General features: G+C 36.5%; 1 protein-coding gene across 2 annotated transcripts in view; it reads right to left on the bottom strand.

The window, feature by feature from the left end:
- Positions 1-530: 530 nt before the first annotated feature.
- IQSEC1 (IQ motif and Sec7 domain ArfGEF 1) overlaps positions 531-26,104 on the bottom strand; it is a 49,348-nt gene continuing 23,774 nt past the window's right edge. Inside the window, exons 4-13 of one of the 2 annotated variants that reach the window (XM_035892235.1) lie at positions 24,456-24,578; positions 23,491-23,657; positions 20,830-20,969; positions 19,157-19,186; positions 16,700-16,825; positions 14,909-15,008; positions 11,345-11,506; positions 10,480-10,656; positions 2,878-2,927; positions 531-1,537 (exon numbers count right to left, since the gene is read on the bottom strand). In XM_035892235.1, coding sequence (XP_035748128.1) covers positions 932-1,537; positions 2,878-2,927; positions 10,480-10,656; positions 11,345-11,506; positions 14,909-15,008; positions 16,700-16,825; positions 19,157-19,186; positions 20,830-20,969; positions 23,491-23,657; positions 24,456-24,578 — 1,681 coding nt within the window. In that variant the 3' untranslated portion in view covers positions 531-931. The remainder of the gene's footprint in view (positions 1,538-2,877; positions 2,928-10,479; positions 10,657-11,344; positions 11,507-14,908; positions 15,009-16,699; positions 16,826-19,156; positions 19,187-20,829; positions 20,970-23,490; positions 23,658-24,455; positions 24,579-26,104) is intronic. The other variant, XM_035892236.1, reaches the window with a different exon arrangement.

The following is a 26,104-nucleotide window of genomic DNA, read 5'->3' as shown; positions in this document are numbered from 1 at the left end:
GCCTTTAAAGTGTCTAAGATTTTGTGTGACCAACGCTTGAAGATGACCACTGGTAAATGGTCACCCAACATTGCTACGGTATAATTACTGCATCTTAACGAGTTTGCTTACCTGAAATAGCAGAGCAGTTATAATACTGATTACGTATGATATTATCATGTTAATAAAATAAGGATTTATACAAAGCAGTATTTGACTACAACATTTAAATGCTATGTTACTTGGCACATTTAGTAATGATTGCTTAGAAATCCTAGTGAGTCCAGAGGACTTTTAATGAAAATACTGAAATGTCTGAAATTCCTTTCTAACGTTTAATGGTTTTGGTCTACTCTTTCGTATGCTATTAATCTATTATACTGTCCTATCAAGTAAGTGGAATTCCTCGTAAAGTCTATATTGCTAGTTTTGTGGACTGAAAAAATTTCTTTCCAAGCACAAATGTTAACTATACAGTGTATATATATATATTTATATGTATATATTTATATTATATAAAGTTTACTTACGTACTTTCATCAACCATATCAGGTCTACTTATTTTTTTTGCCCATTGACAATAAAAGAGCAAGAATGCAACACTTGGTTCTGTATCACTTTTTTCCTTTTTTCACAGACTAAGGTTTTATTACACGTGTAAAATTGTCAAGGGATTTGGTGTAAAAGGTAGCTTTACTCATAGTCAGCAAGCAGCATGTTTTCAAGGCAGTTTGGAAAGAAGAACTAACCAGATGGTAAGCGTCTATCGAGTAGATAAGTAAAACCAGTTATTGATGGTGCTAACTTGAATTATTTTAGCAACAGCAAGCCTTTAAGCTCACACAGCTCAATTAAGTTGCCTAGGTAAAAACTGACAATACGATTTGTTGCTTCCTGTAAGTGCCTTTGTGACTTTGTTTAAAACTATAGTTACTAGGAGGGTTAACATGTTCTAGACTATTGTGCTGATGCCGCTGTGTTTGGGCTTAGTGGTGGCTGAAGTGGAGGGAGGCGGTGGCGGTCCATGGTGATGCTGAGGGTGTTGGGGATGAGAGGGGTGTCCTGGGTGCGGAGGGGGCAGTGGTGGGTGAGGAGAGTGGGTGTGCTGCGCATGGGGATGCTGCATGTAAGGAGTGTGCTGGGAGTGCACTGCGTGCTGGGAATGGGGCACGTGTTGGTGATACTGGTGTGGGTGCTGGATGTGCTGGGGAGGGTGGTAGTGGTGGTGGTGGTGGTAGGGAGGTGGGTTCTGCTGCATGTGACAGTATTGCGAATGGTGAGAGTACACTTGTGCCTGTGTCTGCCCCTCAACTGGCCCTGCATGATGCACAGCAGAAGGATGCTGTGAGTGTTGCTGATGTGGGATTACTGGAGGGTGCAGAGGTTGCTGGGATGAGCCAGATGGTGGATGGCCTTGGGAAGGTGGCTTTCCCCTTTTACTACCAAATAAGGAACCTAGGAGTGAGGAGGAGTTAGGCATAGTCTGGTGAGGGCGAGATGGACACTCTCGGGTTGATGTAGCTCTTCGGCGCATGTGAGGACTGCTAATGATGGACCCCTAAAAAGAAATTAATAGAAATAAAAATTAAAAAAAATCTTAAAATGCTTGAAAGAAAAAGTTCACACTGACCCACAAACTCCTCCTTCAGTGTTCACATGGGTGGACTATGTTAGGAGTTCTAGGAAAAATTTTATTTCTACCTTCTCTAAGTTGCCAAAGAGGCATTCATGCCCTTCTTGGGATATTTTAAGCATTAAATGTTTTCTCTCAGTAGTTTAATATCAAAAGCTATAACTTTAAATAAGGAAAATGTCACGGAAGAGTAACATGACATAAGACCTAGGAGTGTGTTTTTAAAGGAAAGATACATTTTAAAATACTGTAAAAATACCATACTTGTTTTACAACAAAAAAATAAAACTACATTAAATTCAACCTAAATAGTTGAACACACAGCAGCAGTTACAATTACAGTTACAATTCACATTTAAAAACAGTATTTTAAACTTTTTTTTTATAGTAGTTTTTCACTACTATATGCCATAGTGCTGCTTCTCAAGCCTACCACTGAATTATGTGTTTAATGGAACCATACCATTTTTGCCACTAAGATTTCTATGCGATCGTGTTCTTCTAACCTGTGGTCCAACGTTCTCTATTATTTAGCCTGGAAGGTGTATTTAGTTTCTGGAAGTTTTGGGTTTGTATTTTGTAAAAAGAGTTACAGGACACAACAGTACTTAGGCAAAGTGTGCTAGATTTAAACTGCAATCTACCTAAAGCAAACACAAAAAAAAAAAAAAAAAAAAAAAAAGAGAGAGAGAGAAAAAAGAAAAAAATCTGCAAGCTGAATTCAGAGACATGAACAGTATATATATAAATGGTTTGAAGATGAATGAAATCTCATGAAATCCACATTGAATTCACCTATCTTAATAATTTTTCCTCCTATCTGTGCAATTCCATGGTGTCATGACTGCATACATTTAGCAATTTAACCCGAAAATAAGCAATGGGAATGGTTGAGCATGAAAGTTAATAGTTGTAGCTAAATATCAAACAGCAGGAACAGTGTACTTCGTAACAAAGAGCAAGTGGGCTTTTAAGCTGGGACCAGACTGAAATGGTGGCAAAAGGACATGTCATATTCATTTAACCATGCTTGCAGGAACAAAGGGAACAAGGTTAGCTCAAACCAAAAATGGCATTGGTCTAAAACAAGCTGTCAGTGCTTTTTAAGCTGGAAGAATACGGAGTGAGTAGCCTAGGCATGCATTTTATTTGAGGCAGGCAGGTTATATGTTAGAAGAAAAAAGAGCAAAAAAATATGTATATAAAAGAAAGGTTTGAAATGCACATCATCACATCCAGCTAGACATCAGTAACTTCCTACTTACTTCCATATTGCTGTCTAGCGATCCTGCACTGCTGCGTCGCCCACGCTTGCCTGCCCAGGACATGCAACACCATAGATTAGAGACTGAGACAAGACCCGGGTGAAAAACAGCTGCTTTCCCTGAATCACTATAGGAGTCTCTAAATGCAACTAGAGGGGCTGCAGGGGGGTTAACATTGCACTGGACTGGTACAGTGGCTACTAAGGCAGAAACTTACATTTTTAAGGCCATTAGTTATATTAAGTTTCTGTACCTGACTCATTTTTAAGAGGTATCATTGTTGTGAATCAACTACATTAGCAGGGTGTGATTTTTTTTTAATTTGTACAGCTCTTAAGATACATGTATTTCAGCATCTAGATTTAGCAGTATCGTGATGATGTTGACCAGCAACAATTTCAAATTGTTTGATTTCCTGGAATCTAATTCTCTATGAAGTTTCTTTCTTTAAAGACTGGTAGCACTGATATATATTTGTGGGGTGGTATTAATTTAAATACAAAATTTAGTGTTGGCATATTCTGAACTTCAGTGTGGGGGACTGGTGAGGGGCATCAGTTTCACCATTTCTTTTCAGCTTTGAACCTCAGTGGATTTCATACTATCTTATTTCATGAAGTTTAAAAAAAACTAAACTTAATTTTTGATCAATAAATCTGGAATCTGTCTTGACATTATGGCTAGATTTTGTTTGTTTAGCTGTGCAGTGCTTTATCTTTAAGTATGATGGATTTGTTCTCCAGTGTTCTCAAATTGCCAAAGACATTTGCCTAAAACTACACATGAACCACCAGGCTGTTTGCCTGAAGAGCCAGAATACCTCAGTGTTCATATATAGGACACAGGATCCCAGATTTTCTCTCGCATTTCACAAGAGAGAAAATAGCATGTGGCTGCAGTGGAAATACATATTTTTTAAAACATAACTTGGCGAGCATTGCTTTGCAGAGTTTAAAAATACTTTACTGGCAAGGTGTATAAACAAAACTAACCTTTGAAGAGCAGTCAGGTTCTTAAAGCTTCTCTAAAATCTGCATGTTTTTAGAAACCTAATTTTTCTTACTGCTTTCTCCTTGCTTTCCTGCAAGGTCAAACATCAAGGACAATCTCCACCCTGCATTGGTACATCACTGCCTTCAGAATATTCTACTCTAACAGGTGGTTTTGGGGAGGAACATGAAAGTTTTCAGCATCACTGAACCTATAAGCCACACCCCCTCATCTTTAGAAGCCCAAAAGCCACCTGGTAGCAGAGCTAAAGAGAACAACTTTGGGACTGGTTTGTAAGTGGGACACAACAGCGATTCCTGGGAGGTTCACCCTTAACTTCTTGACATAGCCTTTCACAGACCAATTTAGACTACCCGTAAGTCTTATAAGATACCTCCTATTGGATCCATAAACATAACTTTGACCTGCTTGGTCATGGGATGCTGCCCTGTAACACAAGTTTCTCCCCTCTTATTACCACTGAGAGTCCCTCCCCAGTGTAAGCCCCTCTACATCAACATTAAATTGAGGGAAAGGCATTTGCGGTCAAGGTGTTTCGTTTGACTTGTTAAATTTGTTGGAATTTTGAACAATTCCCCTAGATAGGCTCTTTGTCAAAAGCTTGGTGCTTCATCTCTTGCTGCAGTTTTAGCCTCATCAAAACCATAACTCTACTATCTTATGACCACCCTCACTGCCCTCCCCAAGAAAAACTGGTTTTGTTATCACTCAGTTTTACTTCTAGTCAGGCTTTGATATTGTTCTGCTCTGCTAATGGGACTAGTACTGATTAACACTCATATCACTCTTGTTTGCTGATGCAAAACCACTGAGAAAGATAGCAGTCTCTTAACTTAGCAGTCAATATTGCAAATAGGACTGCCACAAGTCATTAAATGTGGCCAAAAATGAAGGAAAACAGGAAAATGTAATGCCTTTTGCTTATGGCAGGAGTCAGTCTCTAATAAAATAACCATGAACACAGTATATATGGACAGAAAGAGACAGATAGATTTTTGCTTAGAATAACTTCAGGGCAAAGTAGTACTAGCAAAGCCAAGAACAAACAGTAAAATCCTACTTAAAATGCCTGTAATTTCCCTCAAATAGGCACTATCACTATAAAGAGCACTAGAAACAAATTGAACCCAATTCTGTATTTGCTTACAGTATGACATGAAAGCTATTAAGTAAATTCTCTAGCGTGTTCCCCCCTGTCAGTGCATGTTTATCCAAGACTGTTCTCTGGTCTTCGAGATGGCATCCCACCTCAAAAATGTTTCCTTAGAGCTGCAGCATTCAAATGCATTTAAAGAGAATGGTGACACTCAACTAGAATTGTATGTAAGCATAACTCTGTACTCGCATAATAACGAATAGCTGTGGTACAAAGCAAGGTGGTATTTATCAAATCTGAAGACCAGTTTTGCTTAATAAAATGCTGATCTACTTGAAATTTTTAAGGATGTTACTTAGAGTGGCTTTTAATTTATTTTTATAAAATTAAATTTCAGTTAATTTAATATTTTCTGATTCATTCCAACAATTCATTGATGTTAGATATGAATATTCTTTGTAAGAAATAACTTTGACTTAAGTATAATATGTCCTATATACGTACATGCATTATATGGGACTAAGAATATTTCAAAATTATAGTAGAAATATTAAGTCATTAAAAATGTTTTACAAACTTAAATGTTCCAAAAGAAAAATCAGAGTTCTGTTAATAACAATGCATTCTACCTTGCAGAAATTGATCTCTCAGAAGTGCAGATCATTACAGTAAACGTACATATTTCTCAATGCTGCCCTGTATTTCTTGAAACTCTGTTCTATGCCAGCGAGATACACTGATATCTAAACAATGTATTATGATCTGGCTTTGTACGTCTTGGGAAAAAAAGTCTGGAAAAAAGTTCTAAATTAAGGTTTTGGTAAAGCAAACAAATGTAGCAGCTCTTACAACAATGAGTCATTACACTTGCCTCCAAAGGCTGTGAAATTGATATTCCCAGCAGCAACAGAGCCTGTAACCGCCTAGCTACTGAGCTTAAAGGTACTACCCCAGCTGACTTGCTCAAAATTATCGAAAAAATATGGTCCAACCATTAATTTAGAGAGACCACTTTCCAGGGTGAAAAGACTCTTTGTAACCTTCCTATTTTCATCTTGTTTTCTGGGTGAAACAGGTATAGTCCTAAGATTACACGCCAATTGTGAAAATAGGTTCTTGGCATCTTCAAATAGATTATTCTTAAAATACTGATTAAGCCCCAGGAGAAAACAGCATAACCGCACCTCGCCTTGCTGAACTCCTCCTTCACTGGAAAAGCAGACAGCGTTTCTTCCATAAGACAGAAAAATTGTTGATACAAAGGTGTTTATGTGCAGTGTGGGGTGTCTTTGTACAACATACTTGTAAAATGGTTTGGTATTAATACGCATATCACAAAAGACTTGATTGATACAAATCTGTGTTTTTTTTAAAAAAAAAAATCAGTAAATTCTATCATGCCCATTACTGTTGCTATTCCGTTGAAGAACAGGAAATACAACAACAGTGAAGACACAGGAAAAATCTCTCCCTACTTGGAAAGCTCTTCTAATAAGGGAGAGAAAGATTGCTGGTGTCCTCCCATCCCACATAGTGCAGCAAAACCCACGGGAGAGGCAGAAGATAACCTAGTGCCCCTGCCTGCATCAGAGGAGGGAGGAGCCAAGGGACCGCACCATCCTAGCACAGATGGATTCAACAGATTAAGGGATTCTGTAATTGCATTGAAGTCAGAGTCTTTTTAAGGGGATTACAGTGCTGAGAAATTCCACAGTCTTTTCCATTACATTTTGGGATATAGGAAAGTTTTAAAAACACATGATGAAATTGTTAAAAAAAAAAAGCAGCTTTTATTTTTGTAAGGTAAGGAAACATTTAAAAAGTTAAAGGTTGATGACAGAGATTATATGCAATATAGAAATAGAATTATTTTAATTCTGGAATTACTTTATGGGTTTGGCTTTTTTTTTTTTTTTTAAGTAGTCTCTACTGGTCCGTGATTGTTTTGAGATCGCAGAGGAGATTATCATAGAATCATAGAATCGCAAGGGTTGGAAGGGACCTTGGGAGATCATCCAGTCCAACCCCCCTTATAAAGCAGGTTCTCCTAGAGCATGTTACACAGGACTTCATCCAGGCGGGCTTTGAATATCTCCAGAGAAGGAGACTCCACAACCCCCCTCGGCAGCCTGTTCCAGTGCTCCGTCACCCTCAGAGTAAAGAATTATGAGACAAGCACAACTTATATTAATAGTAACCATACCACCCTGCACTTCTGTGCAGATTCCAATCTTACATGGGTATGCCAGTTGTGTATTACTAGGGAAAACCATAAAATTACAATTTTTAAACCAGTGCGGTGTCATAAGTATTATTTCCACCTTACAGGTTAGGGATGGGAGGATAAAGCTTGATTTCCACAGGTGCTCACCACTGTAAACTCAAAGTGCAAGCACCGGGACCTCTAGCAACTCCAAGTCAGTGGGATTCAGACTGACTACTAGCCTAAAATCAGTCAAGAAATCCATGAGAAGTACAGAATCAGAAACGCAATCAGTCTAATCCTCCATGCTCTGCTTTAACGACCAAATCATTCTTCCCACATTCTTCCCGTGCTGGGACATCAAACCTTTCACATCTTTCAGTAAACCTACTTATCATGTAATTGTATATGCAGTAAATGGTGAAATGTCCAAAATTCTATCATACCCCATACAACCTAGCTTTAACTGCATTAAAATTTGTCTGTCTTCTAATATTTTTATGTAAATTAAGAATTTCAAAGACTGGGACAAATAAATTCAGTTATTCCTTGACTATAGCTCAAGAATGTGTAACAGAAATTATAGATTATTTTTTTTGGAGAAAAATAAAGCACTCCATACTTTTGACATATTCACATCTTGGAACAGTTGATTGTCACATTCTGCTTTTCATTCCATGGAATAATCCACAATGAACAATACTATCTTTAAAATCAAAACACCCTCATTCACATCTTTTTTGCAATTATGATTTAAGCTATCATGGCAAATGCATGGAAGAACAACCATCAGGAAACAATTCCTGACACTATTTTCTGACAGAAATCTCTCCTTTCCTTACAGTTTACAGCTTTAGGAGTCAGAGTCATTCAGGCTGTCAACATTCATTAAGTCTAAGAAGCTTATGAATCATCACTCTCTTCCAAGAGAGAAACTTGGAAGTCACTTTCCACAGCCATTTACTACTGCAATACTTGGTAGAGAGTAATGGACTATTTTCTTAAATAGTTTTGTCATATACCCATGCAACCAAAATGCTGTTCAATAGAATTCTCCTTCACTGAATGAATATTTAAAATTTTTCAATTTGTTTTTGCAATGTTCATTGGACAATTATCTGCCTTACTGCATAAACATGCACTGTCCACTCTCCTCATGCCTTTTCCTACAGAAAGACACACATGCACACAGTCCTACTACTCTTGTTCCTCCTCCTTTTTCATCCCGTGTTTCATCCACAGAAAGACTTGAGGCAACCTAACTCTTTTAAAGAAGCAATTTAGTATGGTATAACCACTGGGATGCAGTGTCTTACTAGCTGAAAGAAATGTATTTGTTTTTCTATGGATCATCTGTCCCATATTAAAACAAAATCAGCCTCACATGCAAGCTATTCACTGAGAAAAGGCAGAAAAGACATGTATAATCTCATTAAAATTACACCAAATAACAAAGCAAATAACAGGTATGTAATTTCTCAAGTCAGTTGCACTGCACAAGACCAAACAGAAACTCTCCATAATTCTCAACTCATTAAAGTTAAAATTAAGTTTAGTTGGGTTTAACAAACTCATTGATAAACCCTGCAGTCTGTGAGTGATTTCTACTTTTTATTATGGAAAAAAGTTATTTTCAGTAATAAGCATGCCAACTGTAGGCATGCCCTGTTGAAATGTGAGATGTTTTCATGATTACAAATACTTGTTTATTGCATGAAACCCATAATGTGAATTTAAATACATGGCAATGTTTGAAAGACAGGGATGAAAAATTCCTATGGGATGAAAAAATTCATCAGAAATCACATTCGTGGGTCCAGATACCCACTGAACTCACATATTCAACAATATGGTAGTTCTCATTCTAATGAAATGAAAACAAGACAACAAAAAAGGATGATGGAAGTATCCTCAAATCTGAGATGTAATAGTGGTGAAGACCAGTGGCTTGATCTAAAATCCACTGAAGCCAATCAAGCGCCAATATGCAACTTCAGCCTGATTTTGGATCAAGGTCCTAGGTCTTTTTAATGAAGCAAATGGACATATGAGTATGAAAGCCTAAACAGAGAACAAAATAATTGAAACAGCTCACTCTCTACATATTTGTATGCACATATATATACCCTCGAAACACAGGCTGTATTTTCAGTTTACAACAATTTTATTTATGGCAGCATAGCTAAAATATCTCCTTTAGTTAAAAGAAGGAAAAAGATAAGTAGTGTCTGCTACCGGTTACACATAGTATTGAAATTATGACTATACTGTAAATCACCACTGCAATTAAAAGAACAAATAAGAATATGTAACAGAGACTATGAATTAAAAAAAAAAAAATTTAAAAAAATATATAAGGTTGCTACTATCCCCATCAGGACTTTCTGAATAGTGGGCACAGTTGTTCAGGTATGACTTCTTGTAGTGACAGGAATCACGTTTAACACTGAAAGACAAGGCTGCTACCCATGGCAGTCTGTATTACATGGGTATACCAGTTTTGTATTACCAAGGCAAACCATAAAATAAAAATGTACCAAACTTCCCCTGGCTTTTCTTTGGCTGAAAAATCACACCACCACTCCTTTCCAGTCTTTAGCTATATTAATCAGTTAATAAATCTTAAGACACATCAGTGGGTTTGTGGGATTTCAGTATTCTTGTCCACTAGGGCTTCCTTTATTATATTGGCAATAGTATTTCACAACAACCTCTTTTGCAATAATTGGGAACTATATCTTGAGATACAAACCAATAAAAGACCATCAGGGACACAGTGTATCTGAATTACATAGCTCTAGGCAGATTTTAGTAGGGCTTCACTCAATTTCATTCATCAATGTGGTAACACAGGTACACTTGAGCACAAAATACATAGAAAGGGGTCATTACACAGAGACCAGTTTCTTTTCTTTTCTTTCTAAGTTTATTGTATGAAGAGAAAGATGCAAAGGGGGGAAAAATAAAGAAAGGAAAACTAAGTGGGTTACTCCTAGCACGAGTCAACCACTTTTTTACAAAACTTACAATTTTTCCTCTGTCTTCACTCTCCTTTAGAAGTATACATAGCAATCTACAATGGTTAAATGCTTTCAAATAGTGGTTGCTTCATAGAACAAAGGTAAAAAACAAAGAGAAATTAAACACAGACTATGAAAGAGGAGCTATTTAAAACTTCTGAAGCTTCAGTATTAACTAGTTCTGAAATTCCACTGTGAGCTGGGCTGTATAGGCATCATTCAGGCACCTGTGCATGCACTAGTCAGCGTGAGGAAGTAAAGGCAGTGCTTACCGGCTTCAGACAGGTCTCTAAGGGAGCTGCTCAGTGCGCTTCTTTTCAGCCCCTCCCCAGTGGCATAGCTGTCATCCAGGCAAGCTCTGTTCAGTGTCCCGTTTCCAGAATCTTTTTTCAGACTGGAGCATTGAGATATGCTTGGACGCACCACACCCTTCTGTTTTTCTAGCTCAGCTGAAACAAAGAGAATAGTTTTGCAATTCATTTATGTTGACTATAATGGAGGACATGGTAAGATCACAATTTCTTGATGTGATCATATTTTACTGTGAATAATAGATAAGAGTTCACTTTGGCACTGTTAAATACCAGAGAGGAACTTCAGCCCTGTCCTAACAGCTTTATGTTACAACCTACAGGATGAAAGGCTATTCCTCTTTTGGAAAAACAGAAGATAAAATTCCATGTTTAGACACTCATGTAAGTTCCAGCGAAATGTATCAATTTGTACTATGGCTACCTAATTGAGAGAACACAGGAGTATCAACATGGAAATGAAGAATTATTCAGTAAAACTTCTTTGAAGGGCCATCACTGAGAATTTCAGTGATGTAAATTATCCCTAAAATTCTTACTGTAATTTATACTACAAATTACAAATCCATCTCTCCTCTGTCCATTGCTATTTGCAGTTTGTCCAGGCTAAATTTCCACTGCATCTACAGTGCAGTTAATAGTACTCAGTGAACTCGTCCGGGGCTTAAGATCTCATTGGGTTTTTCCTCTTTCTAGAATCAAAGCCATGGAAGAAAAACACATTATTTTTAACTTTTAAAGAGTTCTAATGGGCTACACAGACATTCAAGATTGTCTAACTTCAATTAGCTTGAAAATGCTCTATTTTATGTACCTTTGTACTTACACTCTATTCTGTGCTTTTCCATTTCTTGAACCTCTGCAATTGACTCCCTCAAATCATCTGTAAACTTCTTCCTGTCCTGAGGATTTGGTGCATTGAAATTTATTAGTACTTTGATATCTGCTCCTGGAACAGCTGATGTGAGCCGAATACCGTTGGGATAATCTAGAAGAAAGAGTCAAGAAAAACTAAGCTCTGATTATTCCAATTACTTTTCTTTTTATAAAAATAAACCCCCCAAACAACAACAATAAAACCTACAACTGAAGGCTTTTTACTAGTATTACCATATTGGGAACAAAGTCAGAGAAATAAAAGTCTAAAGGCACAGAATTAGGATGAAAATCCCTAAGATACATTGGAACTGCTTAACTGTGAAGATACCAAATAAATATTGAAAGACAGCCTTTATGCATCTGTTACCCTTCAGGTACAATGTAAAAGAAAAATCCCAGAAAAAAACCCCCAAAATTTCAGGTGATAATTTTTGTTTCATGGAGCAGATCCCATTGCCTACCTTAGTCAATTGTGACCAAAGTTTTGCTGAGGACTACCTGAATACATCTCAAGTACTAGAAACCATCTTACACTTTTAACTTAACTTTTGTATGAAGACAAATGCACCAGCATGTATACCTTTTTGCATTTCCTATTAAGTGATGTTTCCTGGACCAACCTACTTTCATTTTTTTCTAAAAAAAAAAAAAAAAGTTAAAATTATCTGTGAAATTATATACTGAGGAAGTAAAAGGGGTGTGGTTTTTCCCCCTCTTTTGGCCCTTATTATAGACAATAAAAAGGCAGATTTTTCAGCAAACTGTCTTTGCCTCTTTTCTGTGTGCACATCTGAGAACGCAAATTTTAACAACTGGTCAAAAATATCTCCTGGTTGAGATAAAAGGTTCATTTACAGAAAGACAGCTTATAATGAAGATATGTTCCGCTGCAGAAAACAGAATCAGCCTTTGCTTGAAGCACAGACCTGTAGAAAAGGGGTGTCAGAAAAAAATGCAAAATGTGCATTTTAATTCACAGTGTTTTCTTTTACTCAACTGCTTGACTTTATTGGCTTGCTAACGGTCTCAAATATTTACTTAAGCATTCAACCTCAAGTGCAAGTGCTCCCATGTACTAAAAATTCATGCCCTCAAGAACGAGCAGATGATGTAAGGTAGTCTTTTCCTCAAAGAAAAAAGGTTTCAACAATATACAGACTTAAAATATTGAGAAACAAGTGCAAATGCTATGCTTTTTTAAAAGGATACCTTAACTTCCAAATCAGATTTGCAACTAAAAGTGAACCAGGTCCATTTACCATTCTCAGGTGAAAAACGGTGCCAACTATCACAAGCTTCAAAGGGTATAGAGGGGAAGGAGGGAGCAAGAATTTGGGGCTTCTGCCAGGGTCTGACATCAGCATCTTGCACAGAAGCAATGTATAGCTGATCTGCTGCTCCTGACCACATGCCAATTGCATCTACCGCAAATCAAATGAGACAGACGCCTCAAGTTGTCTGTTGTTCAGAATACAGCCAAATGGCCAAAAGCGCAGAGGAGTCTGGTGCTAGGCAAGCTAAGAGGTGGAGAGCATGGGATAACAGAACGTACTGTTTTGAGCACTGAAACTGGATAGGCAGTGAACGGATCTAGAAAGTGCACCCCTTGGGGAAAAAAAGTTTATGAAACCAAACAAGGAAACTTGGTAACCCCGAAATCACATGGACTACCTTCATATATGAACAAAGAACAACGAATCTCCACAGACTAAACAAACAAAAATATTTTATTACCAGAGAGACTTCTCTACATCGTATTGATTAAGCATCATGAAACAGTGATGTAAGTATTTACTGGTTTCAGATACACTCTCTCTAAAGTGATCTGCTTGCCCTTTATATTTTCAGCACCTTTGACTGAAAATGTAAAATACACTTCCTTTACAGCCTATCTATTTCCTAGAGATATATGACATTATTTTCTCTTTTGGAGCTCATCTGTCCGTCAGGGTAATTGACTTTATTCATTAGAAGTCAATTCTTCTGTCATCAATACCAAGCCTTTTTTTCAACCTCACCAGTAGCCATACCAATATTTTTGTTGCTTCTGCTTTGGTGACACTGAATTTTATTCACTTGAAACCAGCTGATTCTAACAGCTGCTACACACAGACTTAGGGAATGGCATAATGGCTCTGGCCAAAATACCCCAGAGCTTGCTGGGGACAGAGGAAACCAAGAATATGGATTTTTACAAAGCAGAGGGGAAGAATACTTCTCTTTCCCCAATTGGAAAACACTGCATTCTGCCTGACAGGCATGGATATGAGAAGTACAGTCAGCTCTCTGATTCACCATAGTGAATTCACCAACTATGTCTACTTGAGTGTCTCAGTTCAAATGCCTCCAGTTCACTGGAAGGAATCGAACCTTTTACTCCTAGTTCCACTATAGATATTTTTAAGTTTACTTGAGTAGAGTGTTTCTACTTAGCATGCTTGTGTGATTTTTTTTTTTAATTTATTTAACTTGACATCAGAGAAATTATATATTCTATTTTTAGTAGAATCCAGGATAGAAATATTTGGCCTTCCTATCTAAAAATGAATTTTATATCATATAATGTGTGCACAAGAGAGACAGAATGAATCTGTATGCATACAAATAATCCACAGGCTACATCGCTGCTATAAACTCTACAAGATCTCCCTTTTTGAAATCTCCACGTTTTAACTCAGTAACAGCGACTTCTTTTGAGTGAGATGAACATTGGAGCACAAGACAAGCAAAAACTAAGAGCTTTCCACAACTAAAAAGCACAGAAAATACTGAATATTACACTGAACTGTATCCAGTTTATCATGAAGGCCAAGGTTTGGTTTACAAACCATTAAGTCAGGTCAAATAGGCAGTCTCCCTATGTACCATACAAACAACTATGCTCTGCTACATTATGCTCTGCTATATTACTGATGTTGTCTCTCGGCTTAAAATATACAGGAGCATTAGCAAACTATTTGCTTTTTACTAGGTTGTTGTCTGCTAAGACTAAGCTTGACAAACATTAAAAAGAATATTGGATTGATGCAGATTACAACTGACATAAGCAAAAGGTGTCAGAAAATACAAACTTTAATCCAGACTCTCTGCTTTGTATTTATATTTGAATGAGTATACATTACCTAGGCACATAGTTAAGATATGAATCAGGAAAATAAATTAAATAGTGGTTTGAATTACACGTATCATTATAATAGTAATTATTTTTATCATACATTCGGTTCCAGCTAACTGTACCACTGAATCAGCAACAGATACAACATTTGTTTCTTTACAAGCATTCTATTCTTTACGAGCATTCATAAACAACACATTTGGCTAGGTTTGGCTTCTGACCACAACCAAAACCATTGAACAGCAGTCTTGCTGTTTTTTATGCTGATACCATCTTGTTTCAAACTTTAGGGCTAAATTAAATTCAGAATTAAGTCCTGTCCATCCCTTTCACTCACAGAAATTTTTATTTTATTTATAAATAAAATGGTCATCTAAAAAGAGAGGAAAGACTTACACTGGTTCTCAAAAAGAAGAACTTGCATTCCATAGAGGGAAAAGGACTGTCGAAAACTGTATGTGACTGAGTTCTTCTTCTTTTGAAAAATCTTGGTCACCTTAAAGTTATCAAATAAACAAAGTTACATATCCCTTTTACCACGTATGTTTGTGGAAAATCATTGTTCTTAAGAATTAGCATATGAGAAAGCATTTTATGCCAAAGAAAGCATAAACTGCCAGAAAGAATGAACTTTTAATCTCTTCCTTTTTTTAAAATGCAACTGATGTATTTACTACTACTGAAGAAACAAAGCTAGCTTTGAAGCATTGCTATCTCTTAACCAGAAGGTTTAATATTTTATCCAGATACAAAGCCTTTGTGTTCTTTATTCTCCAGAACTCTACTTCCTGAAATTCCAGAAAGAAGAAAAAAGGGCATCATATTGTGCACTGTACATGCTAACAAACATGTAAATATAATGAAAATTTCTTTTTAAAAAAACTTAGCTGCTACCACACTTTCCTTCATGATTTTTTCTTACAGTCTGACTACAGGCAGGACACGCCTATGGACCTCTCCATGCAAGTTTAATTCTTAGGCCTTATTCTTATGTGACCTTCCAAGTCTGCTTCACTTTCGTGCACCTCCAAGTACTGTCTTACACTACCTCATCCAATGATGCTCTGTATTCCCTAGGATTTGTACAGCACCTATCTCAATAAAAGCACTGAGTCTGTGGAAACCTTTATTTTTTGCTCCAAGTAACATACTACTACTTACCATCAATTTTGGGGTTCTCCTAAACTGTGAATGCAACCACTCTTTCTCTTTATAAACAAGAGGTTTATTTCTACTAGTTCTTTCTAATTTTAACTTTTGGTGATGGCGTTTTACTAGAACTGACAAATTAGGTTTATATCAGACAGTTTGATAAAACTACTGACATTTAAGTAAGAAAAAATGACAGAAATCTTGCAACCTGAAGACAACAACGTTCCATCATTTTATGCCCAAGTTGCCATTTATAACTAGGAGGCTGTACCTACAATCAAAAGGACTAATTTTTTTTTTCATTTACTTCCTGGTTTTAAGGTCTGAAGGTATGTAAAAGTTACACACAATAAAATTGTGCACCTAAAGTGTGCCTTTTTTGTAATAAAACATGAAATATTTAGCTTAGTTCTTAGTTCTCAGGTAGCAGCCAAATACATTCCAAATACAGTGCAACAAATTTTCCTATTTTTAAGAGTAAATCAACCAAATAATTCCAAACTGTCACTAGTTTTGTATGTCTGTTTTTCAAAAGACTGGGTCAAGTTAAATGCACACTAAAAAGTAAAGTCAACTGTACAATGTATTTCAACATATCTTATTCCTGTTTCAATGAATAAACATGTCTGGTGCATGGAATATCTGAGGAATACAAAGTAGTATGTAATTTTGGTTTTCCAAAAGTAACTTGAATTCATTATTCACGGAATAAAGAATGTCTCCGTTTATCCATCAGGGAAATGGATAAACTGGAGGTAATTTTTGTTCTTTTTAGTAAAAACTATTGAATCAAAGTACTTTCTTACAATAGAGTGTAGTAATCAATAAAAGGCTTCTGTTTAAATGCAGATTATATATAATGAAGAAAATTAAAAAAATTTAAATCTTAATCATGCCAAGATTGTTGGAGTACAGAGTAACAGGTTAACAGATATTTATTTTTAGGAATGCTCATGCACTTAATTGCCACCGATTTAATGGAGAAAGGTATTTCTGAATATCTCACTAGAAATCTATCCACCTGGAAGTACATACCACAAGAAGATCATTAAATAAAAATATTTCTCGCTGGTGTAATCCAAGCTTCTGAGGTTTATTTGGATCTGGAACTTCAAACAGCCTACAGTAGCAAACAAGCCTCCGGTGGGGTAGAGAGAGGACCTATGATAATACAAAAGATCATGGTTGATATAGCAATATTTAGCCACAAAAGAGCATCTTTCATATCCAAAGTCTTTTTCTGAATACTTTAAATTTTTTTACCTCTAAGCCCATTAGGCTTTTTCATCAAAGGACCAATAACAGAAAAATAAAGATTTATATGCCACAAACTTGCATGACATTCAAACTTCATCAACATTCTTATATAAAATACTCTCTTAACAGCTTGCATTCCTGTATATGGGAGCCAATGAAAGTTTTACTGGGGATAGTTTTACTTTGTGAAATGATAAAACCTTGAAAGAATTTAAGATTAAGCAAGTGGGAGGTAAAAGCAAAGGATGTTTGCTTTCCTGAGAATTTTTATGTATCTTTATTAGAAGAAAGGACACAAAGCAACTTTAGCTTTTGTGACATGAATACACTGATGTTGCAGATTATGTTTTGTCAGCCACTGAGTTAGTTCAGTTTGTTCATTCCCCAGTACCAAGGAAATGGTACATCAGTACATCAGGAAAAAGTAAATGCATTTTCAGTCTGGCTTATTTTCTCGTGCCAGCAAGAAAACGAAGAATAATTATCCATTTTCTTATTTGAAATGTCTGCTGAAGCTATCTCTGAAGCCGCTGTTTTCAACCTAGCGAGACTTCATTCTTTCAAATGCAAATGATGGTATCTTGTCAACAATATTAAAAGAAATCATTTAAACTTTAAAAGTTTGAAGTAGAGAATATTCTTTGCTAACTAGACATATATTTCATTTATATATTATATTTCTTCATAATTCCTGATTCTGCATGGGAATTATGAGACTTACTAGGCAAAGAAAACATCAAAGGCTGTTAATGCTTCTTCCTCTACATGAGTTGGGAGGGCGGGAGATTTAAAAAAAAAAAAGAAAAAACCAAAAAGGGGGAAAAGCGTTTAGGATTCACTATCTGCCCTTGTTCCTGGTTGGTTATCAAGTCATTTAGTGAGATTCCAGTTTTTTCCCTCAAATCCATCAGTAACTATACTAATAACAGACAAAATGCTAACAGCATTTAACTTATCTATGGCATTACCTTAACTACCCTTCATGAACTTGCAAGAAGGTATTTAAGAAAATAAACTGCTGTGTTCTAAAGGAGCCAGTGTGGTGAGGAATGCTGGAGAAATCAATGGTTTCTATTTTCAGGCTATTCTGGTAACTGAACAGCTTACATTGGTTCTCAGTGAAAAGCGGCAGGAATAGATGTTGCATGTTCTCATTCTCTCCTACCTCCAGACTTAGTTTCCCCAGCACATGGCACTCTGAGATTTGCTACAGTGAGATAACAAACCCAAGGGTAGTCACTGAGCCTGTGAACTTGCAACAACTACAGTGAGCTCTGGTACTGAAATTTAACTATAGACAATGCTTTCGCTTATGGCAATAGATGATCTGGTAAGATTCCCTTCTACCCTATTTTATAAAGATCCCATCTTTCAGTTTGTTTTCACAGTCCAGTGGTACTGCTAGACATGCATGAAACAATGACAGATACTTCACTTAGGAAGATGAAGCTAGCTTTGCATGATTTTAATTGTTTACACAAAAAAAAGCAAGAAATAAAAGACTGAAAAAACAAATGAAAGTTTAAAATTCTGGAGTGTCCTGAGTGAAGATGCTAATGCACACTACAGTTATAATTGAGAAAAAAAAAATCATCAGGGTCAAATTTGTATAAGGTAGTCAGATTTCAGAGTACTACATGCGCTCCTCTGCTATGAGGTGGTTTCTTTCTTTGTTCAAAACTACTAGCAATAATGCTATAATGAAATTAAAGTAAATGGAACACTGTATTAGAAGAATAGTTTTAGGATTGTTATTGAAGATGCCTCTAACTGAAATCTGGAATAAATATTCTCTATGTTCATCTACCTTTCAGAAGAGAACTGTTAAATTAACTGGCAATATCTTCCTAGAGTATCATTCAATGCTGAGATGAACCACAAAGAATAAACACCCCAGGGCCCAGGTGGAAAAGTGAGGTGCAACTGTAATTTTACTTATTCATTATTCTTTACTGGCTGTCTAATTTCTGTAGCATTTGAAATGCATAAAAAGTATACTTAAAAAAAAGGTCTAGAAAACTCTTGACAGTAAATTAAACAGTCTCTGGGAAATGTATTTTTAAGAAAATCTTTATACTTGGAGAGTTATTACTACAATAATAGGAAAATTTTGCTTGAAAGAAGCCAATTTTTTTTAAATGTTAAAATGTAACAGAATGCATCGTTGCCAATGTAAGAAAATGCTGCCAGTTAAAATGACCATAAATTTTGAAGGAGTATGAAAGGAATACCTACACAGCCAAGTCCATGATGCAGAGATCCAATCTACAGTAGAAAGACATATACAAGTTCGTTAAACTTCAGAGAAACACAGTACTGTATCATAGCAAGTAAATACGTCACGGTCTTACTATGACTAAATGCCTATAAAGTAAAAACAAATATTTCTATCAATAAAGACTGTTGGGCTGCTTCCTAAATTTTCTTTCACACAGTTAAAAAGTCTCTTAACAGAAGAATCCTTGAACCTAGGACTCCACTGAGGTAATTGTTTTCTTAATCCCATTTAATTTACGAGGCCAGGATTATTTTTAGGATTTGAATTGCAATATACCTGTATAAAAAAAGAACCATTAAAAAAAGCCATCTCCCACAGAAGCCTATATATAAACCTAAAACCTCAAACCATTACAGAAAATAAGTTTCATATGAAAGCATAAGTGACTGTCAAATCCCGACTTCAGAATATTTATTTCCTTTCTACTGAAAAACATGTAAAAGCTTTAATTAAGGAAATTTTGCTTTCTCTCTCCTGTGCTTTTTCCAAGAAGTCTCCTCAATATTTCCTTACTGGGAAACAGAAGTAAATTAGATTTTTTTTTTTTGGTGGTCCCTCATTCCCTTCCCTGCCTCCCCACATTGAGGCTTGTCTGAGAAGAAAGGTTACAATTCAAAGCTCTTTAAAAGAAACAGGGAAAATCTTGAGATCCGTGCTCTTTTTCCCCCTCTTGTAACATGTTGTAATCCCCCTTAATAAAAAATGTCTCTGCTGCAGTAAAGTTCCACAAAGCTGATAAAAAAAAACTATGTAGGACTTCAAAAACATGCAAGCCTAGTCTGTTTTTTTGGCTTTGTTCTGGGCTGCCTTTGTGCCTACTAACATGAAGATTTTCTGAAGATTACTCTAGGAGTTGAATTTAGGAAGGCTGAGTATCCATTGTCCCGCTCCACATTAGATACTGCTGTTAGCATGTAAAATATTGGTCTTAATATCTCTGTGCTCACTCAGCTCATAAAACAAAGGGGAAAATGCTGTGGCCTTCCTTTTCTCTCTCCTTTTTCCCACAGACGCTTTAAAGATTAATTTATATAGCAAAGTATTTCAGGATTTTTCCCTCAACAAAGCAAGAGGTATCTTTGGATGCTCAAACCCAGCACTAGAATCCCTGGGACCTGATTTCCAGATAAGTTCTGAGGCAAAAATCACACAATCTCCCCTTACAAATGCCAGTTCATAGAGCTAGCTGCAAAGCTGAGAGAGATGCTGACGTGAACAGAAGTTCTCTATTACTCTTATAAATTATGGAGCCATAAATAATAGCATACATGTTGAAATACGATTCTCTACAACATCACTTCAACAAAACAATTCTCTTGAAACAAACACGAGAACTGCCTAAAAGCAGATATTCCAGTGTAATTTCAGAATCATAAAGCTTCACGTAGAGAAAAGAGTTTAAGACTCGTAACATCATCATTCATGAATACCAGACTGCGACAACAAAATTCATCTGCACTGTGAATACTCCAAAATTAAAACCAACCTTAGAGGAAATTTTTGACAGTTTATGCCTTTTGCCATTTATCAGCCAATTTATACCTCTAAGCAACACACTTCTGTACTGCTCTATACTGTACTTTGCCCTGCATCTCCTTAGCAACTGACAGGCAGTGCAAAGCAAACTTACCGGTTTCTTTCCTACTATGAGTTTTTCAACCTTCTGGACTTGGGATACATGATCCTCATTCGTCTTCAGTTCCCGTTTGCGGATTCGCTCATAAATCCCAATCAGCATTTCTCGTGGGATATCCTCGCCATCATCCACACCTGCAGAAGCCAACAATTTCTGTTACTGGTCTGGCTCTGGACAATCTAACAAACACTGTTATTTCTCAGCAACATAGGCTTCTCAGCAAGGAGAGGATAAAAACATGGGCAATCTTTGTGTCCTCTGCTAACAGTAATGCCAGTGTTGCCTAAGACTGCTGCTATACTTGCTTATGCTGTTTGATTTTATAGCTGCCACTACCCCATCAGCTAACATCTCCTATGCTGTCCTTGTGCCTACCTTACCACAGCAGCAAAAGTTATGTTACTCATTACTGAAGCACTGACTTTTGCCCAAAAGCTTGCTGCCCCCAATACGCCAAGACATTGATGGAAATTACACAGGTTGGGTTCTTTTGTTTGTTTTAAAACTAAGCCATAAAAAGGCTAATTTCCTATGCAATTCCTCCCCCCCCCAAGTGTCCTGTGTTTGGTATCAAAGCTCAAATGAATTAAATAACATTTTAGACACTAAAATCTCCATATGACTTCCTCCTAGGAGTATACCGTTGTGAGGAAGCAGAACAACCATTTTGCCCCTGTCCCAGTATTACTCAACACTGTTCATAAAATAATTTCCTATAAGAGAACCTTATGAACATCCAGTAAAATTAATTTAACCAATAGTTCCGGTATGATTTCAAAACCAATTCATTTACTCTGGAAAAACAAATCAACAAAATAGCCTAGTCACAGTATTATTGTTTTGTGTCATTATCATTGGCATGTCAGTATTGCAACAAACGCTGCAGTGTCTTGAATGCTTGATCCTGAATTTTTAATAGCAGTGGAAGGAGTCCAATTTCAATGGGTGACTTAAAGCTGGATTTCCTGGGGACAGGGAGATGCATGTCTATTTTTTAAAAATGTTTTAAAGCAATAAATTCTTATCTCCCATTCAGAAGCCAAACTAGAATATTTTGTCACCCAGTGGAACAACTGCTCACATAAAAAATACTGTGATAAATACAGTTTCTTTGCAACTAGAAGCAAGCAGAAGTCTTCTCGCAAGTCTTCCATAGACCACCCTTTGTAATCCAGTCATTTAAAGTTACAGGCAAAGTAGCCTAATACAAAAATGCCTACAATAATAAGAAATTGCTGGTGTTTGGGCTGGAGCTCAGAGAGAATGTACTCTATTTAATACAAGTGTAACTGTAGTATTATGCTAAGAATGAATAGCAGGCCTTTTTTAATCTTTGTGGATTTTATGATAAAATCCCAACACTAATTTAAATTTTGCTAAGCTAAAACATCATTCATTGCTGTCTTACACAAATCTAAGGGAATAAAATCACCAAACAGGCCTTTCATTTTCAAGGTTTGAAATTCCAGAACACCACAAGTATTTTGTTTTTACTAGTACCAAAATGAAAGTACCACATGTTTACATGAATGAAAACTGCCATGCATCTGAGATGCGCCAGTATATTCTTATATATTAAGCAGCTCAATTCCACCTTTCGGCCATTCAGCCCACTTTTAGGTATCATGGAGAAAATGGCTGTTAAACAATACATCATCAGTACTTGCAGGTGCCTGCAGTAGTGGCCCTGCTGCACCCATTGCTGCCGTAAGAACAGACTGTGCACTAAGCTGTGTTTATTCTGTGCTTAAAAGCAGGGGGAGGAGGAGGAGAGGGTTGCAAAGACTGAGCAGGCAATTTTCCTGGCCTTTGCACAAACACATAGTAATGGAACTACAGTAAAAGTTGCTTTTTCCCTTTGGGCCCAAACTATCGTAAAGGAAAAAAAGGGATGGGGACTTCAGCCTAATTTGATTTCTCTAACATCTGAGTGCTCTTCTGTGATGAAAGGTAAATGCTGTCTGACCCATTCTCCCTTGAATGCCCAGGAACCAAAGGAGATATCACCTCCTCACGCACGACCTTCTTCCTCAGCTCTACAGTGACTGCTTCCTGTCAGGCAGAGCTGAGTGCTGGCTGAACTGATACTGCATAAAAATCTGTTCTTTTTCACCAGAAAGAACCAGGATAGAAAGATCGGAGATACAAATTTGAAAAAATATCCATATTTTTTTGGCAATCTAATTGCAAGTTTAGGTGTGCCATAGTCTGGCAAATAGATCAGAAAATATACCAATGAAGAAATCAAAATGAAATTTCTGTGCTATTTACCATGTATCTTTTAGGAAGGTTTTGGAGTTGGAATTTTTTTCCCCCCCCCACTGAGAATTTAAATCTTTAGTTTATTTCCAAAAGTTCTCATCACAGTATAGTGATTTCTGTTCTTTAATATATATACATATATGCAAATAGAAGGACCTGACAATACATCCACTCAAGAAACACAAGATAAAAAGGACAAAATCCTATCTTTAATTCTGTTTTCACTATTCCAAAAATAACTAAAGCCTGTAAAAATGACAGTAGTTTTAAGTCAGGTGAAATCAGAATCAAGTGCCCTGTATTTTGCCTTTTTCCCAGAAGACAGACGGTGCCCCTCCAACAACAGTTACAGGGAAAAGCTTTCATCACCTTCATTGTTAAGAGTTTGCTTACCCCTTAGATTCTTGACAAAGTCTTCTAGCTTCATCTTGCGTTCTGGTTTCACATTTGGGCTGTACATATCTGTGTTTAACAGTATGATGGCGAAAGCTAGAATGAAGATGGTATCGGGATTTCTAAATTGTCTCACAACACCTGGATTGCAGATACAGTATCGCTGGCTGTAAAAAAGCAAAGAGGAGAACCTGTCAGAGCTATGAATTACTATTCTAATTCTACCAAATAAATCAGCTGCTACATTCCAGAGGCTGAGCAAGCTATTATTTGTGTTTCATACATATATTTAGCTTTTCATCCACATATTTTCAGAAGCCAGTCCTAGGATATGGAAGTCTTTTGTTTTCTACTACCACTGTAACTTCACTTCTTAGTACAGATTCTGAACTACAATAAGTTCAGTATTTCATTTTTTTCGGCAAGTAATACCCATTGACACCAGGTAAGAACACAGCATTGGTTTTAGCTTACTACCACATGACAATTTACATCTCACCCTGCCCTGGATAAAGTACACTTGTGTTAGTATTTATAAGTTAATGCTCTTTATTCCACTATTGTTGAAATGCTTAATGAAAGGTTGAGAGCATATATACTCTAAAATGTAAATGGTCTTATAATTCCACTCATATAAGCAATTATATCCAAACACATTGTTAGAGACATTCAAAAATCCTTGAATATCTTTTCAACTGATGCCAGAAAGAACCGTTAATTGAGAAACCTCGCTACGTTAAGATAAAGACACACATGAACTGCAACGGCAAATAAAACTTCCTATTTCATACTTAGCAAAACCACCACAAATGACATGCTGTATTTGGAACTGTATGTCACTCACAAGGACACTGCAAATAAGCAGGGAAAGTAACTCAGATACACTCAACGTCCCCAGTTCTCCAGTTTGACCCTTAGACAACAGCCGGTTTCTGGTGACTGAGGAATTAACTCCAGCATCATACCTAAAAGCTTCAATGAGCCGTTCTACTTTCTGGGCTTCTCCTTGAACACGGATATGAGCCTGAAATTTCCTGAGTGCTTCATCCAGTTCCATTGTTGAGAAGTCCATCTCATCCACAACACAGCTAGGATAAAAACATATTGCCATCGTGTCTTTTAATGTCTAACACCACAGTACCAACGGTAAGATTTCAAGACCAAAAACCCTTTCAATTTTCCACCTCTTGTACAGATTCATGGAGTTTTTTTAAACATTCAACAGCAATTGCAACAACTGTAGGTAAGCTGTGAAGGAAGGATTGCAATTAATGGATCAATGAGAACGTGTGCATGTAAGTAGGCCTTTTTTTTTTTTTTTTTAACAGAAGAGCTGCTGGAATGACAAATGTCTGACCAATGTAAGTGACATACCATTGCCAAGAATAATTACTGGTTTTGTGCTTCCAGGCCAATCAATTATTACAATGCCTATAAAAATAATAAATAGTTTATACTGCTCAAAATATTGTATCTCAAATAGCCTGCAGCAAGCACAATAATCTGTACCAAATGGCTCTGTGTCTGGGAATGTTCTTGCATACAGATTAAAAAAAAAATCTTGTTTGGATACTCTCTTACTATTAATGTAATTTTCATCTCCCCATCATTTGCCATGTCTTTCAGTTAACACTTATGCAGAAATAATTACTTTCTTGCTCTGAAAATACAGTGCTGACAAAAAATTAGAAAAGGAACCAGTTGAATATAATCAACAATGTGAACTTTGTCATTCTAATACTTTGTTTAAAGACTACTTTAAAATCAGAAGCTTATCAACTTCCTTTCTTTAAAAACTTTGCTCTTAGTTTTTAAATAACCAGGCGTGAATCACTGCAAGTGACAGCACTGTAATGCAGAAACCACAGAAAGAAAGCAAATTGGAGTAGCTCACATTTTTCTTCCAGTAACATTGTAGCTAAAAGATTAATACCAAAGCAATTTATTCACTTTGCCTTGAGTATTTTTCCCTTTATGGAGAAGTGCAAGGAAGCAAACAAACAGGCTCGGCATTTCTCAAGCCTTTTCCAATCCACACCTCGAAACCTACTATCAGTTCCGCAATAATGTTCACAGTTTTCTCACCTATTGTAAGGTCTGTAACACTTTCAAAAGCTCTTTTCTCCTTCAAAGGTGTAAAGCACATGTGCAGACAAGCTGGAGCCAAAATTAAGTAATCAGAGCAATTAAGGACCTCCAGAAACATGCTAGCCAACATCATAATGGGGAGGGGTCTTAAACAATCTTTTATATGAACAGTGGAGACAGCAGATATACCACCATGGTCAATGTTCTTAACTGGAACCAGTTCTTTTCTGGAAATATTTCAAAACAGTAAACAAAACTTTTCTAGTGGCTATGTAATGACAAAAAAGGGAACAGGTTATTTTAGCTAGGTCATTACAGCAAATGAAAACATGAAAGGAAGAAAGATCAGCCACACTTCTTTAGTTTTTGTTAACAACCGTTAACAATATTAACAATAGTTAACAAAATGATAATCCTTGCTAATATCATCATGATCATAATGATGAAGAGAACATGATTAAATGGACTTTAGTCACTGCAGGAGAACTCGAGTACATACATATTCTGGTGCTGAGCAACCACATCT

Source organism: Egretta garzetta, unplaced genomic scaffold (genome assembly GCF_000687185.1).
Source record: "Egretta garzetta isolate BGI_Z169 unplaced genomic scaffold, ASM68718v1 scaffold553, whole genome shotgun sequence".
Taxonomy (NCBI): domain Eukaryota; kingdom Metazoa; phylum Chordata; class Aves; order Pelecaniformes; family Ardeidae; genus Egretta; species Egretta garzetta.
This window is presented reverse-complemented; position numbering and strand designations above follow the sequence as displayed.